The following is a 19,693-nucleotide window of genomic DNA, read 5'->3' as shown; positions in this document are numbered from 1 at the left end:
GTGTTTGACAAATACATCGTTGAACCAAATAAACTTTAACAAAAATAATAGCTAACCAAACAGGGTCTAAAAACTAACTTAGTTTTGACCTGATCAGGCTGACTCAAAAACAAAGGCCCAAAACCAAACCAAAACAAAAACCCAAAACCCAAACAGATTAAACATAACAAAAACACGAAAACTGAAAATCTTCCAAACAAAATAGATTAAACATAAAAAAAATAAGAAAATATGAACATCATTTAAGTGTGAACCCAGCAAATTTGAATGTCTTCCAAACAAAATAGACTTTTAATTTGCTTCAATTTGACCCTTGATTTCACTAATTTCAGTCCTCGAAGTTGTGTGCCTTTTACAAGTTGACTCTTAGTTTATAAATTGTTCAATTAATTCTCTAATTATCCATCAGATTTTAATTTTTAAATAATTAAGTTCTTGATTTGACCAATTAAACTTTTCAAAGTTCAATTTTAGTTCCTAAACTTCAATTTGTTTCAATTAATATCTAAATTAACTTTAAAAATTGATTTTCCTCGTGATTAAGTCCTCAATAAATTTAATTAAACCTTCCAAAATTTCAATTAAGTCCTTAAACATTCAAATAAAAATATTTTCATCAATGAGATCTTTTATCAATAAAAATTGAATTGCTAGTTTTGTCAATCTTGTACATTTTGATCTTCTACATTTCACTTATCATTTTAGTCATTTACCATCAATTTGAGTAGTTTTTTAGGCTTTTTTTATATATACTCTCTTATATTTTTTTTGAATTTTTTTTGTGTGATAAAAAAATAGATAACAACATCTAATTTAGTCAAAGTCACTAAAACTTTGCACATGCTCTCTCTCACAAAACCTGAATTTCAAAATCAAAATTCAAATCATTAAAACCAAACAAAAATTCAATTTGAACTCTAATTTGAAAAGGAAAAATAAAAAAATCACCACTGATTTTTGTGGACTTCCCTCTATAGCCTCTTCTTCCTTGGTGTGGCCTTGCCTCTCTTTCTTCAATTTGATCACCTCTTTTAAGAATATTTGAAAACATGTGCCAACTTATTTTTTAAAATAATTTTTTTGTATGATTTAAATTGTTTTCATGCTTGATCTTAAATCAATTTTTTTAAAATTAAAAAATATTATTTTAATATATTTAATATAAAAAATATTTTAAAAAATAACTACAACTAAACCCCAAACAAGGCATTTATTCCTCTCTTTTGTCCTTTGGGAATAGACGTGAGTTCATATGTAAAAAGAAAAGAAAAAAACGCAAGCAAGATATTTAAAAAATAATAAGTAAAAAGTAAATCAAAACAAGGCTTACATAATCCTGACCCTGAATTTTTAATTCCTAATTCAGTCAAAGCAGCTAAAACTCCACACATGCTTTCTCCACTACACTCAAATTCCAAAATTAAAATTCAAAATCATTAAAACAAAACAAAATTAAATTTGAAACCCTAATTTGAAAAGGCAAAAAAAAAAAAAATTCACCATTGACTTTCATGGACTTACTTATGCAACCTCTTCTTTTTTTGTGTGGCCTCGCTTCTCTTTCTTCAGTCTAGTCGCCTCCCTCATCCCTGTCATGTTCTTTTGGTTGTGAGTTCAGAAGGATAAACCACATCCCCCATGAAAAATTAAGGAGGAGGAGAAGTACGGTGCTTTCCATCCCTTCTAGTTTTTTTTGTTAATGTGATCTTACCATTCATCTGCTTTTAGTTAATCGGATTACAAGTCATTGAACATATTTTCTAATATTTTTGTTTTATTATATCCAACAGCTTAAAACAAGAGAAGAAATGTGATACAAAGATGGCAAGAACATAGAATAGAAACAAACAAGAATAGTTCATGCTCGCCACTCTAAAATGCAAAATCATTGAAGTAAAGATACAAATTTACTCACCAATTTAGAAATACAGAGTTATGAAATAAAAGTATCACACGCAATGAGATGTAGAACTAAATAGGGTGTCAAAAAGGGCAAATAAAAAACTTTTCAGTTCAAATTCTTCAAAAGATGCTTAATATATGGTTTGAATAGTCATTATATACTTGGAACAATATTCTAAGTCTAAAGATAAACTAAAATAACATAATTGTGTTCAGAATAAATGATTTTTACATAAAACTAGATAAATAATACTTAGCACACATTTTTGACTTATTAAAAACAAACAAATATATGAAAGCTTAAAAAATAAAACAATCACAACTTCTTTTACATAACTTTAATATATGCATGATTGGATAATATGAAAAGATCACGTTTTGAACTTTAAAATCACATGATAGACTTATTTTCCTATGCAATGAAAAAATGCAAATTCAGACTCAAAATTGATTCATAGGTTGATAGCAAACAACATCAAGAACTTCATTCATCCATCTACATTACCAAACCAAACTCATGTAGCTCAACATCAATAGGAATAGGATCATTAGAGAACACTCGTATGTTCAAAAGGTGCATGCAGTTAGAAAACCAATATTAGGCTAAATCATGCACTAAGCCCCTAGCAATTTGGTTTAGAATATGCTCAGACCATTACCTTAGCCTTACAATGCTAACTCCTCTAGCTCCATTGAGAAGTCTTTACCGATGGGATTGTAGAGAGACCAACAGAAATAGTTGTTCAGAATTTTAGAATGGATGAGCATCATACGAACAGAAAGGATGCATGTAAACAAGCAGGTGCCAAGGCACTTTGAATTACAGTTTTTTGATTCACGTATTATCATTTTAAACTGCCTGAACAAGAATCCATAACCAGTTTAAGATCGTGGAGATGCAAAGTCTAATAAAGCAATGCTGAGCATGTCAAAGAACATTCATTGATGATTAAACGGTTATTTAGACTAAGATTTCACGCAAACATATTGTTTTCCCATAAAAGAGGCACAGTTTAAAAGCTTTCATGTTCTAGATATCATAAGCCTAGACAAAAACAGACATACTCTAATTAATCAAGTTTCTACAATAGTAAAACACCACAGACACATCTGTCTGAACACATGGTGTCAAGTCCGAGATCAACTCAGGTGAAAAGCTGGATTTAGAAGGTGGAACCATTCCATCCAAAGTGGGATCCCTGCAAAAGACAGCAAGCAACAAACCATTATTCGTGGCAGAAAAAACCATAAAATGGCAGCCAATATGAACATAATCTGAGAATAAGTTGAATCCTCAGGGAATTCAATAACAATGCTCACAGTTTAAAAAACAGTAAGTATTTATTTACATGATCTACTGCTGGTGTAAAGCATGCAAACACTGTGCATATTCTTGGCTTTGATGGGCCTAAACAAACAGGAAGAATGCAATGAGAAGAAATGTGTGCATGGAAATGATCTATCTTCTTGACAATTAAATGTTGTGATGGCTTGCCTTGGAATCAAAAAATTTGAGGAAGAACCGTGACTTGGGCACCGACAGCTTCGACTCAAGAATGATAGCAATTGCAGAACTCAGTTTCTTGTTCACATCACCGCTAAGGCCGCCAACAGATACCAACTCACCATAAGCTGCTGGCTGTTCAGTTCCTCCAAATGCAATTGGTACCGAGCCCTTCAACACAATCATCACATACTGCACAATCACACACATAAAATAGTTAACTGACACGTCCAGTGAGCAAAATATGGTATCAATCAATGCATATTATGAGCAAACTGTGGTATCAATCAATGCAAATATGCAACTTCCTTCTAGGTTGTAAAAATTGAAAAATAACAGACGAAAGCACAAAATATTGAAACAAGGAGGTTTGCAGGTGTAGGTGTACAAAACACAATCCCCGTCCACTATAGAGATAAACTAGCAAAGAACATGCAAACAGAGATAAAATCCATTTCTTCTTTCAAGGCCAAATAAATGATACTAGAATCAACTGTATTATAAGCTACACAAGACACTGCAGCCAAATCACACTTTGACCATCATAGTTTTCAAGGGAACTCTTTAAAAGAGACACCTCCCAGGAATTAAAAAGAAAAAACCCTTTGTACAGTCCATTGTGAACACAAGCACAACTAGATAGTAAAAACCTTAACTTATCCAGTTCAAAATCAAATGATAAACAGCCCAATCATACCAAACGATTCTAGAACCATACCACATCAACAACGCAAGTATCCAGAAATTCTTTCCGATGTAGTTGATAGAAACTACTTAATAGAAACTACTTACAGTTATTACTCTATCCTTGTCACCTTGAAAATGAGCATACAAATACACTTCACAGTAACCAAGAAACTCACCCCCATTCCCCCTCCATCATTACAAAAACTATTTACAATTATTAGTATTAACAAGCTAAAACAATTTTAATACCAGCTAGAACACACATTAATCAAACCCTAAAAACCCACTATAAAACTTGTAGCAGGCCAATTGTTGAAATAGTTCAAAATCTTTCTATATGCACCGAGGAACCCACAAGCTAAAACCCATTTTAACATTTTATCCATATTTCAACAATCAAATCCAAAAACAAGCATGTATTTACAAGAATCCGAGGCAAATGGAAAAAGAAAATCTTACGGACTCAGGTTTGCCGATGATTTTGGCCACTTGAGAAGAGGCTTCAGAGAGGATGGCGGATGTGTTGACGCCATCGAGATTAACGTTGGTTGAAATGTTCAAGCAAGGCATTTTCTCTGTTGATAACAACACTGGTTCTATTTTGCTACTAGCGTCCATATATACACCTCAGCTGAGCTCAGTTGCCTTCACGGATTAAGGTATGGTTACCGTAGATATTATTTTTTAAAATATTTTTATTTAGAAATATATTAAAATAATATTTTTTATATTTTAAAAATTATTTTTAATATAAATATATCAAAATTATTTAAAATTAAAAAATTAACAAAATTAAAATTAAAAAATCCACAACTAATCACATAAACAAAAGTTGCAACGGAGACAATACTGCTTCATTCTTTATATGTACGGTAACAATTATAAAATATAATTTTTGATTAATTTAATATTAAAAAATAAAATTAAAAAAATTAATTCAACTGGTTTAACCTATAACTCAAGTTATAAAACTATTATAATCCCCTAAAAAACAAATAAAAATCAATTTATAAAACTCAATTACTCATCAATCCAATATTAAAAGATTAAATTGAAAAAAAAAAATAATAATAATAACTAAAAGCAATTCAAGTTAACTTATCAAACTTAAATGAAAAGACTAAGATAATTGAAGCCTCAATTATCTAGAGAGTTTGATATGAAGAATTTGTGATAAAATTTAATTACATATCAACATAATATTAAAGAATTAAATTAAAAATAAAATAAAATAACAAAAAAATAATAATAATCAAAATTAACTCAAATTAACTTGTTAAATTTAGATGAGAAGATTAAGATAATTGAAAGATCAATTATCTAAAGAATTTGATATGAAAAATTTGCGATAGCACAACAGGGTTTTAAGAATGCAAATTCATTAATTTAAAAAAGATAAAAAGATTTAATTTTCTCTAAAAACTTTCATTGGAAAAATCATACAAGTCAATTTTTACCCCACTTCATGTCAATTATAAATTGTTTTCAATAATGAGTGTTTGTAGTGAGGTACAGAAGATGTAAATGTCTTGAGTTCTTGAAAAGAAGTTTATTTTTTTTTAGAGTCCCAAGGATTTTGTTAGATATATTTAGAGTTGTTTAGGATTTATATTAATATTAACTATTTTTTTTTCAGCTTTGAATAATTACTTAAAGGTTGTGCTATTGCAAACTATAAACGGCTCAAGTATTCGATCTTTAACATTAATCCATACAAACTATTAATAACAAATCTCATAAACTCTTTTAGAAAAAAGAGATTGTTATATCTTAGAGATCTAACTATTTTATTTTGTGTTTAAGATATTTCTATATTGTACTGTACTCATCTTAGAAAATAAGAGATATACCTTTATATTTATAGAGAAATTTAAAAATTTTATAAATAAAAAAAATATCATTTTTTAAAAATAATATTATCTATATTATTTTAGTTTAATTTTATAAATTTATCCAATCAAGTCCTTACTTGATTGTTTTTAGTAAAATTATAATTTTCTATAATAATTACATTCTAGTACTCAATTTCTAAAACTTATTTACAATCAAGTCACATTTGATTAACCATTTCATTTTAATATCTGACCAATGATTTTTATGTGTGTGAATTATTAGGTTTCCTAATAAGTTGACCCAAATATATATCGTAATCCTAAACAAAATAAGATTAAATAAATTAAACAAATTAATTTATTGTTAATTTAATAATTGATTAATTTACATTTGAAGATTAAGTGCAATATCTAACAACCTATAATGATTCATCAAATATTAGAAAAGTTATGAGTAGTTTGACTTAACCTTTCATATACTAATTGAAATTTTTCAATGTAATTATTATTCATTCATCAACAATATAAATATGAATATATAACAACTACACAAGTTTGCAAGAAAGTAGTTTGGATTAAAAAGCCAATGGAAGAACTCAAGCATAAATAAATAAAAAAGATTTTGGATTAAAAGGCTAATGAAGAACTTGCGCACAAATATATAAAAGAAATTTTTATGAATTTTGATAATTAGAGTGCCTTGTATATTGCAAGTAATCTTTTCTTACATTTAAAGACAAATCAAATATAGGATTGCAATATGACGCGGAAGAAAATAAAGTGGATATACAAAAGATTCATACAACAATTTAGCATATGAAAAAGCCAATCAATATTGATAAGTCCTTAATCTTGGGGTGTAGATCAACTAGTTAGGCTTTATGTTTACTCTTCAATAATCACGAGTTCGAGTCCTTTCAGAGCTACTAGAGACTTATATGATCGTTAATTTTAGGTCCGTGTGATTAATTAAGGTATATGTAAACTAGCCCCCCTTCACCACACACACACACACACATATTAACAAATCCTTTTATGGCTTAGCATAAATATAAGCGGCGTGTAGTTGAAAATAATAAAAAAGAAAAAAGATGTGAAAAGTGAGTTTAACTGAAAAAAAAAAAAAAAAAAAAAAAAAGATGTGAAAAGTGAGTTTAACTAGGAGAATTAAGTAATAAGCTAAAGGGTATGAGTGATTCATTGTTCATCCACACCTAATGCATTCTGGATTATAACAGTAATCCATCATGCATTCTTCTTTTTTTGTTTTACTTTTTTTTCTTTTTTCCCTAACTTTCCTGCCTTTTTTTGTTTATTTTTTATTTTATTTTTCAAAATTCCTTTCTTTTTTTTTTCCAACTTTTCCTCTTTCTTTATTTATTTTTTTAATATTATCTTTGTCAATTTTATTTTTTTAATATTGAGCTGGTTAAAAATTTTGTTTTGTAATTTTTTTTAAATATTGTGGATTACTATGGTTTTTCTATTTTATTTTTTATTTTTCAAAATTATTTTTTTTTAATTTTATTTTTTTAATATTAAACTGATTGAGAATTTAGTTTTGTAATTTTTTAAAAAACATTGTTGATTGTTACAATGTTTCTCAGCATGATTTTGTTTTTATTTTTTTGATGATTTTCTCTTATTTTGTTTTTGTTTTTTTGATGATTTTCTCTTAAATTTTTTTTTTAATTTTATTTTTTAATATTGAATTGGTTAAAAATTACATTTACAATATGTGAGAAAAACACTGTAATTTTCCTCATAAATTACTGTGAATTAGCATCATGTTTTTTTCCATATGGTTTTTTTCCAGTTTCTTTTGTGTTTTTTTTGTTATATTTTTTTATTATCTTTGTTAATTTTATTTTTTTAATATTAAGCTGATTAGAATTTAACTTTGTAATAAAATTTAATCATGTAGGGAAACCATTGTAGCTTTCCTCACAAAATACTGTGGATTGCTAGAATGTCTCTCAACATGGTTTTTTCTTTTCTTATGATTTTTTAAAAATTATCTTTATCAATTTTATTTTTTAAATATTGAGCTGGTTGAGAATTACAATTACAAGTCATTACAAATAAGATTAAATTATGTGGGGAAGTACTGTAATTTTCATCACAAAACATTGTAAATTGCTACAATGTTTCCAAAATTATTTTTCTTCTTTTTTTGTTATTTTTTCTAAAATTATCTTTGTTGATATATTTTTTTAATATAGATATTATTGAGAATTTAGCTTTGTATTTTTTTAAAAAATATTATAAATTGTTGCAGCGTTTTCACATATAATTTTTTTTTTAAATTATCATTGTTGATTTTTTTTTAATATTGAGTATGTTAAGAATTATAATTACAATAAAGTTAAATCATATGGGGAAAGTGCTGTACCTTTTTTCACAAAACATTGTGAATTGCTATAGTATTTATCTAAATGGTTTTTTATGATTTTTTTTAAATTATCTTTGTCGATTTTATTAGAAAAAGCATTATAGTTTTCCTCACAAAACACTGTTAATTGCTATAATATTTTTTCTCATGGGTTTTTTTCTTTCAAAAATTATCTTTGTTGATTTTTTTTAATATTAAGTTGGTAGAGAATTTAGTTTTGTGACTTTTTTTTATTTTTTATTAACAAAAAAACTAAATAATATGACAAAAATACCATATCTTTCTTCACAAAACATTGTAAAATGCTATAAAGTTTTTTGTTCAGTTTCTAAGTTTTTAATTATCAACACAATTTCTTCTCTTTTTTTTCTATCATAAAATAAGTTTTTAATTATCAACACAATTTCTTCTCTTGTTTTTTCTATCATAAAATATTAGCTTTATTATACTTTTAGTTTTTATTATTTATCTAGCTCTAATTTATAATTATAATACTATTAAATATATTTATTTTATAAACCTGCGATTTATAGCTATAAACTCACATTTCGTACTTGGAAAGTCAATTACTTGGAGAAGAGAAACATGGAAAACAATCTTCTTCTGTCTTTCGCAAAGTATATGGTTGGAAAATCTGGACATGAAAGTGTCGAAGATGGCAGCATGCACAATTGCAAACGCTGAAAGCGGAGGAGTATCCATGTCAAAAATCGATACTGAAAAGGTAGCTAAGCTAGAGTGTTTAGCTGGGTTTTTTTTTTTTGGCTTAATAAGCAAGGCAGCTCTCTAGAGACCTTTTGTTTCTCTTAATTAACAATAAAAGAGAGTTCGTGCTGTATCATCCATTAAAAATCCTTCGATTTTTGTTTATTGTCTTTCCCTTAAATTTGTTGGGAGTTTCGTTTTTCAATTTGTTGGGAGTTTCGTTTTTCAACTTGAATCTTTGTCTCAACACTTTAATTATGTGATATTGTTTCAACCCAACTTAAACCATTAAAATCCTAACAAGCTATACAAAAAAAAATAATAAAAAAAATCAAAGAATTCCTTCTTGCCGATTTTAACATGGCATGTGAATCCATCTTTTAAGTCTCAATCCCTTTTTGAAATACAGATACTGAAAGAAAAAAGCCGTGATATAATTTGGACATTTAAGGTTCTGGATTTTGCATTGAAAGAACATTTCGTGAACCTATATTTATTATTTCGTTAAAAAGTTCACCTGAAATTCTTAAAAATGAAAAAAAAAAAAATCAAATACAAAACACCACAAACACCCTTTAAAGTTTAAACACTAGTAAAAGAAAGGTCTGTTTTGGCTAATTTGCTAAAATAAGGGAAATACCATCTCATAAAGCAAGCCTAGAGCACGTCTAAGAACATTGCTCATAGGCTGACAATGGCTCAAGAACAATAGATATTCACTCCCAAATCATGTGCCATGAGCACCACGATACAATACAATTGACTAAATGCCCAGCAAACGTAGTGTTTCCTCATAGAAGGACACAACAGCATTCACATTCTATATACATACATGCATATGCCTAAATGGATATCTATATAACTCAACAAGGCAATGTTTATGCAATAGCAGAACACCAAAGGCGCATAACTTATTGAATCTCCAACGTTAAGTTTGAGGGCAACAAAGAAAGAAGCTGGATTTAGAAGGTGGAACCATTCCATCCAAAGTGGGTACCCTGCAAAAGAAAGCAAACATCCGTATCATTGATAGTGGCTGCAAAATGACTTTTTATGAGGACATAATCTGAGAAATATGTAGAGGTTGACTCCTAAGGCAAGTTTAATTTAATAACTATGCTTGCATTCAGGAAAAAAAATGATTTTGTTCTACAGGAATTAATGCTATGACCGGGCCGGCCAAACAACAGAGAATGCAATGCGAAGAAAAATGTGCACCGCAATAATCTATGTTCTTGGTGACAATTAAAAGTTGAGATGGCTTGCCTGAGAGTCATAGAATTTAAGGAAGAGCCGAGACTTGGGTACTGACAACTTTTTCTCCAGAATTGATGCAATTGCAAAGCTCAGATTCTTGTTTACATCAGGGCCAAGGCCACCAATGGATACCAACTCACCAAAAGCTGCTGGCTCCTGAGTTCCTCCTAATGAAATGGGTATCGATCCCTTCAATACAATCATCACATACTGCATGGCAACAAACATTAAATACTTAAGAAGGCACATTCCATAGCCAATATACATCAAACAAACAGCTGGGCAAGAAAAACTTAAAAAGAGTATGATCAAGATCACTTTTTTCACAATACCAATTGTAAGAACCGGTAACAAGCACGAAATGGGGGTTGGAAGTTGATGTCTAAAGAACATATTCTTGTCTAGTTTATTTATAAACGAGTAAAAACACACATGGTGATCCATCAGAACCCATCTCAATTTCCTAAAAAGAGACACACTAAATGACATTGTAAGCTAAATAACATATTCTTGTCTAGTTTATTTATAAACGAGTAAAAACACACATGGTGATCCATCAGAACCCATCTCAATTTTCTAAAAATAGGCACACTACAGGCCATTGTAAGCTAAATCAAAACTCAGATCAGAATTAAATTATCCAGAACCCAGTGTTGTGGATTCTTCATCAAGTGGCTGCAGAATCATAAGGAAACCAAACTTCTAAGACCCCACCAAGAAATCAAGCCTGATCTCATCTGACATCCAATAATTCTTTATGTGGTCACAAATTAAGATTTTCAAACTTGAAAATAATAAATAAATAAAAATAACCAGAATAAACAAGCACCATAGCTTTCAAGAAAAAAGACATATTTGTTTCATGTGACCAAATAATAAACAACTAGCACACCTACCATACAGCATCTGTCAGACACAAAGGAAAGAAAGAAAGAAAGAAAGAAAGAAAAATCGATAACCCGCAAAAGTTTAGTATTATTATAATTGAAAAATCCAAAAGGATATGCATGTAATATTTACAAGGAAATCATAAGCTTTTAGGTCAGATCATATACAAAAACCCTCAAAATGGATTATTAAGAGTAAAAACACAAACTTAAAATTAAAGAACTGAAGAAGACCCCAAGAACGAAAATGAAAACAAAACTTACATTGGCTGGCTTGCCGATAAGCTTGGCAACCTCAGAGGTGGCTTCGGAGAGGATGGAGGAGGTGTCAACTCCATCAAGGCTGACGTTTGTGGAAATGATCAAGGCAGGCATCTTCGATCTCTGTCAAAAAATAACAAGGCTCTCTCTCTCTGGTGCCTATTCTCTGTTTGCAAGTGTGAAATATCCATCATACATAAAAAGGCATAAGAATTGTTTGTTACCAAATAGCCCTTCGTTTTGTGGCCAGCTAACAACTTACATATATTTAAGAATAAGACGGTGATTGTTTTTTAAAATATATTAAAATAATATTATTTTATTTTTAAAATTGTTTTTTATATTTATACATAATATAAAAATATAAAAAAAATATTTATTTAAAATAAAATAAATAAAAAAATTAATTATTTTTAAAAAACACTTATAATACCAAATATATCTCTAATAAAAGAAGTCAATAATATGGAACTGAGGTTTAACGTGCTTTTTATTGAAATTTAATTTTTTAAGTGTTTTTTAATTTTTATTTTGATGGATTTATATAAAAAAATATTTTTTAAAATAAATTAACGTAATATAATTTTTAAATTTAAAAAATGATTTTTACGTCACTTTTATATCGTTGTTTTATGAAGGGACCACAACTTTCCCACCTTGTCGGAATAATTTTGTACCATTTATCAAGTTTCTTTTCGGATTTCACTGTTAAGAAGTAGTTTTGTTTTTATAAAGAAAATAATTATGAGAAAGCATTCTTCAGAACAACACAATCTAGAAAAATTCCCACGCTGAAAAGCCATTCAAGAGGGAGACGGTCAGGAATATTAAGATTTTATTTTTTTTTGTTTTTTAAAACTATTTTGTTTAAGATTTGAAAAGTTTTTATTTTTTATTTTAAATTTATATTTTTTTATTTTTAGATTATTTTAATACATTCACTTTAAAAAATAAAAAAATATTATTTTAATACATTTATAAATAAAAAATATTTAAGAAAACAACTATAAACAAACTAAAAAAAATCTAAAAGCTGATTTCTATCCTCCTCCTCTGTAATTTAGAAACGTGATGTGTTTTTTAAAAATTTAAAAATTTATTTATTTTATAAAAATTAATTTTTTTATATTTTAAATTATTTTAATATGTTGATTTTAAAAATAATTTTTTAAAAATAAAAAATATTTTAATATAAATTTTTATAAAAACAACTACACTTTTAAATAAAGACTAAATTTAGACTGTCATTTCTACCCTTTTTGTCTAATAAAAATGGTCCACAAACTAGGGCAAGTAATCAAAATTGTTTTGACGGATCTACAACAAAAATCTTACATGCATGAGCATCCAATCACAGAATTAAATCACAACTTCAAAAACCGCATGATGTTGACACGTAGACAACTTGCCCTGATGGGGTCTATCAGGATCATTAAATAGAAACCCTGGCCAGTGTGTCAGGAGGTTACATGGTTAATTTCTCATCTCAATCTGTAATTTACATTTAATTTATATATATATATATATAATTTTTCTATTTTAATTTATAAATTTAAATAATATTTATTATCTGCAGATTAAGACAACCGCTGCATTAATTTAGGAGATAAAATAATGCTAGAAATGAGAATAGGATTCAACATTAATTTTGACGACACAATTAAAAAAAAAAGACACAAAGCAAGAAGCAAGAGGACTCGACCTAGAGAGCGAAAATACAAAAAATAGAGAGGGAGAGGGAAGAAATAAGAGAGTTTTGAGCTAGCAATGAGAGTTATTTTTGCTAGAAAGTAGCAGAGAGGAGAAAAGAGAAAAGAAAGAAGAAGAAGAAGAAGAAGACCTAAAAAGAGAGAGAACTAACCAAAATCGAACCAAATTGCGGTCTAACCACCATATCTACCACTAATAACCACCACAGTAGCTCCGCCTTCATCTAGAACCAGCTGAAATGTAAAACTCTAACTCTCTTCCCTCTTTTCTTCTTTTTACCTTAGGTTTTTGCATGATAGTTACTATTCATTCATGAGGTTTTTGCATGATAGTTACTATTCATTCTTTTTTTTTTTTAATCGATTTGCAATAGCATTAGATTCATTTATAATTTTGTATTTTCACCATTTAATGTACACACGTGTGCAAAAAAATTCATTTAAAAAAATTGTTAACTTCATTTTCATTCATACATTCCTTTTATTTTATTTTATTTTATTTTTCATATCTTCATTAAACTCATTTTACAAAATTATACTTTCACTTTCGTAAGAACGCATGTGTTTGTAAAAAATCATTTTTAGAAATTAATAACTTTTCATTTATGTATTTTTTATTTTATTTTCTTTAATGGCTTCACAATAGCGTTAGATTTACTTTACAAAATGCTACTAGCTATCACTTTTTTTAAGTACACGTGTGTGTAAATACTTATTTTCAAAAATCAACAACTACATATTTTTTATTTTATTTTTAAGACTTAAAAGTAGCATTATATTCATTTTATAAAATAGTATTGTCACCTTTTAAATATGCCATGTGTGTGTATTATTTTTAAAAATCATATATTTTTCACTCATCTAGTTTTTATATTATTTTTATTGGCTTCACAATAGTGTTACTTCCATTTTGTACATTTTCATTGATTCCTTTTTACGTATTCATGTCAGTGTAAATATTTATTTTTCAAACTAAGAATAAAAATATTTCTACAAGTTTTCATAAAGTTTAACATTATATTTTGATCAAAGTTAGAGTTTTAGAATCTAGGTAGACATTTCTCCTAGTCTTAAGGACCGACTTAGGCCTAGCATAATATTTTGATTAAATTTTGTTTTTAATAGCTAGGTTAGCAAATCTTCTAGTTTTAAAAACTAATTTAAACCTAGCGTAATACTTCTAATTAATAATAAAAAACATAAAGAATAAATTATTAAGTAGCGAGACCTCTGCTTAAGGGATTGATACATACTCAGTGAACATCAATCAATAATAAGTCAAATAATCTTAGAAAATAATTTGGATAGTAATGACTTGTATAAAAATAAATTTAAAACGAAACATATAATTAAGATAATCTTTCATTAAGAATGAATTTTATCTTTTCTAAAGTATAATCAATCCCTTACTCGATGTACAGTATTAATGTATACCAATATTTGTTTATAATTTTGCATGTATTAGGATATTACCTCATTATTACAAGTAAACCTGAGTTGGGTTAATATAACCCTACGAAGACTCATTAAGTATGAGTGAAAGCTTTAAGTTTATTTAGACATAACAAGCTTAAAATTTAATCTATATTCTAAAAATAAGAATTAAGTTTTATTGTCAGGTTTCGATTTCAAATCATTATTATAAGTTTTAATAATTTTTTCTTTTAATAACGCATATACTAGTTTAGACAAACTTTATAAGTTTTAATAATTTTTTCTTTTAATAACACATATACTAGTTTAGACAAACTTTAGCTAGAGCATAACATGTACCTTATCATTAAAAACAAAAAACAATGTAGTTCATTTTATGTAAGATGTATATAATGATTATTATCTTTTTTGTTAAATAATCAATCTCGTATTTATAAGTCTAAATACTAACTAAAGTTACTAGTTATTATAAAACTAGATAGTAACTTTTATTTTTAATTTTACCTCATATAAACCCTAATTATATATCTTCTAGATATCTATTTGGAAATATAAACTCACAAGGGTATATGAGATTTTTTAATTATATATCTTCTAGATATCTATTTGGAAGAAAATATAAACTCGCAAGGGTATATGAGATTTTTTTAAAAATATATATAGAATAGCGCAACTATTTTATAATAATTTACTTGTATCGTATCCCAAAAAAATTTAGAGTATGTTGAGCAGTGTGGTAGCGGTTACTTTTCAAATAACTTTTTGTGCCGAAATATATGTCAATAATATTTTTTTTATTTTTTAAAAGTTATTTTTAATATTAGTATATTAAACGATTTAAAATATACAAATTATATTAAATTTTAACAAAAAAAATTAATTTTTTTAAAAATATAGATTGAATCACGTTTCTAAATGGTTCTTTAATCTTTTGGTCAGATCTTAGTCATAAGGTTAAGGAACTTCGAAAGTTCTAAATGGTTCTTTAATCTTTTGGTCGGATCTTAGTCATAAGGTTAAGGAACTTCGAAAGTCAGTCAAGAAGTGTTTGAAAAGACTTTTGATAATACGAGTTCAAAATGGTTGTGGTTGCTTATGCGAGAGAGATGTGTGCCTGTGGAAAGACAGAAAATAATGTAGAATGTTAATAAACATTGAAGATAGGTAAATGTGTATCTTCATATATTAAAAAAAAAAAAGAGTAAGGGAAAGGAAAAGGGAAGAGGGAAAATAATTTCCCGTTTAAAATCAAACTCCATTTTTCTTTTTTTAAAAAAAAAAACAATTTCCAACCCCATATAACATGGTTGTGAAACATGAAAGTAAGCCTGTATGTTGTCGTAGTCTTCCGAATCTAGTTTAGTTTCCTTCATTTTTTTTGGAATTGAATAGAGCGTGTTCGCTATACCTTATGCTGGCTGTTTATTTATTTTTATAATCCTTACTGGGAACTTTCAAGATTAATTAATTAGCTAGATTGATTAAATTTATTGCTAGCCCTGACTATGGGAGAATTTAGAGGTATTGATGGTATTAAGAAAACTTGGAAAAGAACTGCAATGGTCCAGTCAGATCTCAAGACTGAGGGATCTTTTTAACAGCATCTGCACACATTGATAGACTTGCTCTAAAACAAAAATGAAAAAAGAAAAAGAAAAAGTGGGAGGATATGCAGTGTTTACATCTAAATAGAATAACCGTCAGATTCGGAGTCATAGTAATCATCCTCGTCCTCATCCTCATCCTCATCAAAGTCTGTATCATTTTCAGCATACAAGATATTATCCTCATCCCAGAGTGGACAAGAACATGTTGCTTTCTTGTCCTTCCACTCAGCTCCACAATTATAGCAAAACTCATAGCCACATCTGGAAAAACATCACACGCATCAGAAAAGAGTGAGAATCTAGTTAATGTTAAGAAACATGTCATACTCATCATCTTCAATGGAAGCAATTACAAAAGGAATTCATCTATTCACTTCATAATTATCAGTAATATATTCTTCAGGTGAAAACATTGGCAGTAATATAGCTCCAAAAGACTCTGCTCGAGTCTTTCCTCCCGTGGATTGGCTCTAACTGACGTTCAGATTGAGAGACTTTCTCATGATGTACCTTCATTGAATTAGAACTACTACTAAGCAGTGAGCACCATGAAAGATGTTTGTCGTACAACAAGGGGAAAAAAAATCCTCTATTTACACTGGTTGCAGTTTGCACCCATTGTTTTATAAGTTGCACTATCCTTAGTTAACCACATAAAAAAAACACTTCGTACCCCATATTTCTTCTCTCCTAACACTTAACACCTATCTTTAGTTGAAGCCTTTAAGAAGATTCTTAATCGAGAATGGCAAGTCACCACAGTGCAGATCTATCATGAGGGAAATTTCCAACTTGATGCCACGGCTAGTATGGGAACAGGGGGGGCTGGGGGTTGCAGAATTTTCTTTTAAAAGGGATCTAATGGGCACAGCAGGCCCTAGAATTTCATCTTTTTTGTGAGGGTTTAGTGTGATTGGTTTTGTTTGTAGGATTTTTTGAAAGATCTGTTCAGTTCATGATTTAACTTTTGATGATTAGATTTCAGTTTACTTTGGAAGTTGTTAAACACAATTCAACTTCCATTTTGAACATTGCCTGATGTAATGTAAATCCACCAGACTGGACTTATCTTGCTCTGTCAGAGCCAGCAAAACAGAAATTAATGCAATTGTTACTTCTGATCAATGTTCCTGTTGACTCTGTGATCATTAACTCCAGATATCTGTACTGGTTGGTATTTCATTCATTTCAATAATTTTCTTCAGTAACCTAGATAGAATGCCGCACTTCATTTTAATCAAAAGAGTCTCTTTTGAATCTACACTTATAGATAGCAGCTTAACACTAGTAGAAAGCACTAGGATGCAATCTGTGAGAGAGAGGCCGAGAATAGGCAGGCACAAAATTATCATCAGACTTTTACAGTGACAGAATCTCTGTTAACATTACCTGAGTGTACTCAGCATAATAATAATAAAAAAAAGAGGATGAAAAACATCAGAGTGTAAATAGAGGATGTTTCTTGTAATTTTTCCTTAACGGCCTCCTATATAGGTTTGAGGATTCATCAAGCAATAGAAACCATGCATTCTTCAGCTTCATAGGTGGTTTGTAAATCCAGAAATTTAATTCAACAAACTTTTATTTGCTAAAGAAAATGCATTTAACTATTCTCAGACAAGTCAATTTGAAAGGAGGGTGAGTATTGTACCTGCAAGTCATGTGGTAACAACCTTCAGCAAGTTCAATCATATGGTTGCACTTCACACATTGGCGCCATAGGTTCCTTGTTGCAAGAGATTTCAGTTTGACATCTTCTGCAGGGTTGTTGGGATTCATCCTTTTGTAACTAGAACATGTCATGTTATTATGCCATGGGACCTTGCAATTAATACAAAAAAGACCATGGCATTTCGAACATTTCCTTGCACCAACACATTGCAAACCAGCAGCAACTGCACTTTTAGCATATTCAAAAACCTCAGTTTTCGACATCAATGCAGAGCATTTAGGATACGGGCAGTAGATTTTCTCCGAAACTGGGATCGAAGCTTCCTTTATACGGAGGCACATCATCTCAATTAATTTAGGTGTCAAGAATTTCCTACAACTTTCAACATTAAGCAAGGACTCACATCCTTCGTGAGGGCATTTCGGCATCATTCCATGGAGCAATTTAACCTCCACATGCTGTTTCATACAAGAAAAACAGTACCTATGCTGGCATTCATCAACCGAAAAGATATGTTCAACATCAGTATCTTCAAGACAAATAACACAAGCCTCAATAATGGCAACCCTCTCGTGGGTGGATTCTGCTGGCTGCATCGTGATCTGCGAAATTATAGCCTCTCTAGCAAATCTAAACGCATATTCAATATCATTCCGTGGCACAAGAACAGGGTTACAATAGACAAACTTCCTTCGAAGAAGAGCTAACTGATTGATTAACACAGCAACCTTCCTCTGCTTCGCAAACCATCTCCCAGTAATAAAATTATAAAGCGGAAAACAATGGCAATACACAGCAATTCTCTTCAGGTCCAAAGCAAGAGCAGCATTAAGGCCTTCGATCAAAGCCTTAGCTTCGGCCGCATTCTTGCTCCTTCCATTCCCAATCAGTGGCTTGCTTATTTCAAAAACCAAATTATTCACCGGGTCACAAATCGCAATTCCAATTCCACCAAGAACTTTATTCCCTTTTTCTTCACTAACCAAACCCTTGAAATACAGCTTGAATACTACTGATTCAGAATCTTCTTCGTCTTCTTCTTTTACGAAATCATCTCCCCAGTCTAGCCACTCTTCCTCTGGTATTTCCAGAATCTCTCGAGCTACTTTCTGGTCATGGATTCGACGGTCGAGATCTTTTCTGATCCTGCGCGATTCGAGTTCTGATTGTCTGCGATCTTCTAGCTTTTGCTCTAATTTTGAGATTTCTTCAAATTCTAGAGTGGATAGAGGTGCAGTAATTTCGACTTTGCCAATCGGAGGCGACGCAGTTGAGGTAGAGGTGGAGGCGGATGTGGAGGCGGACGTGGAAGGGAGGACAGGTATGGAGGCGTTTATGGCTTCTTGGAGTTGAAGTCGGAAGGCAAAGTCCAGGTCGGTTTCTAGGGATTGGGCAGCCATTAGTTCTCGCCGCTGTTCTGAAAGGAGGGATAGAAGGTCCTCGTCGTCGAAGTCGTTGTCGTCGTAGTCTCCGTTGGTAAACGTGCTCATTCTCAGTTTCAGAAGGAGAATCAAAAAATAAATTTATCTTCTGGAGAGGAAACGACTGACTAGGGAAACCTAGACAACTGAATTTCAAGGCATTTTTTCATTCGGATTAGGATCCGAAGCCTTTCAAAGTCAATCGGACTCTTTCTTCAGAAAATAATTAAAAAACAAAAGGATAAAGAATTACGTTTTGGGCCAGGAGGCCCAGGACCCATTTACTCATGGATTTCTTTTCTTTTGCTTTTATCTTAAAAGCAAGGGCAAACCTCATGTTAGTCCCCTAACTATCTACCAGTTCTCAGATAGATTCGCAGCCACGCCTTGGATTCTCTATTAGGTTCCTAAATTTTTATAAGA

The 19,693-nt window shown here is 29.8% G+C and overlaps 3 protein-coding genes across 4 annotated transcripts; all 3 read right to left on the bottom strand.

Annotated features, from left to right (window-relative positions):
* Window positions 1–2,822: 2,822 nt before the first annotated feature.
* Window positions 2,823–4,701, bottom strand: LOC105121902 (macrophage migration inhibitory factor homolog). 2 transcript variants are annotated; one of them, XM_011020759.1, is made up of 4 exons: window positions 4,553–4,701; window positions 3,398–3,598; window positions 3,252–3,310; window positions 2,823–3,101 (listed from the first exon to the last, which is right to left on the bottom strand). In XM_011020759.1, exons 1-3 carry the CDS (start codon window positions 4,661–4,663, stop codon window positions 3,257–3,259), a joined length of 366 nt encoding a protein of 121 aa, XP_011019061.1. In that variant the 5' UTR covers window positions 4,664–4,701; the 3' UTR covers window positions 2,823–3,101; window positions 3,252–3,256. The 2 variants fall into 2 exon arrangements, with proteins under 2 accessions (XP_011019061.1, XP_011019062.1); XM_011020760.1 differs by lacking the exon at window positions 3,252–3,310 and having other exon boundaries at window positions 4,553–4,698.
* A 4,914-nt stretch (window positions 4,702–9,615) lies between these two features.
* LOC105121901 (macrophage migration inhibitory factor homolog) lies at window positions 9,616–11,616 on the bottom strand. Its single transcript, XM_011020758.1, has 3 exons — window positions 11,431–11,616; window positions 10,289–10,489; window positions 9,616–10,020 (listed from the first exon to the last, which is right to left on the bottom strand). Exons 1-3 carry the CDS (start codon window positions 11,539–11,541, stop codon window positions 9,985–9,987), a joined length of 348 nt encoding a protein of 115 aa, XP_011019060.1. The 5' UTR covers window positions 11,542–11,616; the 3' UTR covers window positions 9,616–9,984.
* A 4,458-nt stretch (window positions 11,617–16,074) lies between these two features.
* On the bottom strand, window positions 16,075–19,480 carry LOC105121899 (uncharacterized). Its single transcript, XM_011020757.1, has 2 exons — window positions 17,829–19,480; window positions 16,075–16,438 (listed from the first exon to the last, which is right to left on the bottom strand). Exons 1-2 carry the CDS (start codon window positions 19,337–19,339, stop codon window positions 16,255–16,257), a joined length of 1,695 nt encoding a protein of 564 aa, XP_011019059.1. The 5' UTR covers window positions 19,340–19,480; the 3' UTR covers window positions 16,075–16,254.
* Between the last annotated feature and the right edge of the window lie 213 nt (window positions 19,481–19,693).

Source organism: Populus euphratica, unplaced genomic scaffold (assembly GCF_000495115.2).
Source record: "Populus euphratica unplaced genomic scaffold, PopEup_1.0 scaffold46.1, whole genome shotgun sequence".
NCBI classification, from domain to species: Eukaryota; Viridiplantae; Streptophyta; class Magnoliopsida; order Malpighiales; family Salicaceae; genus Populus; species Populus euphratica.
This window is presented reverse-complemented; position numbering and strand designations above follow the sequence as displayed.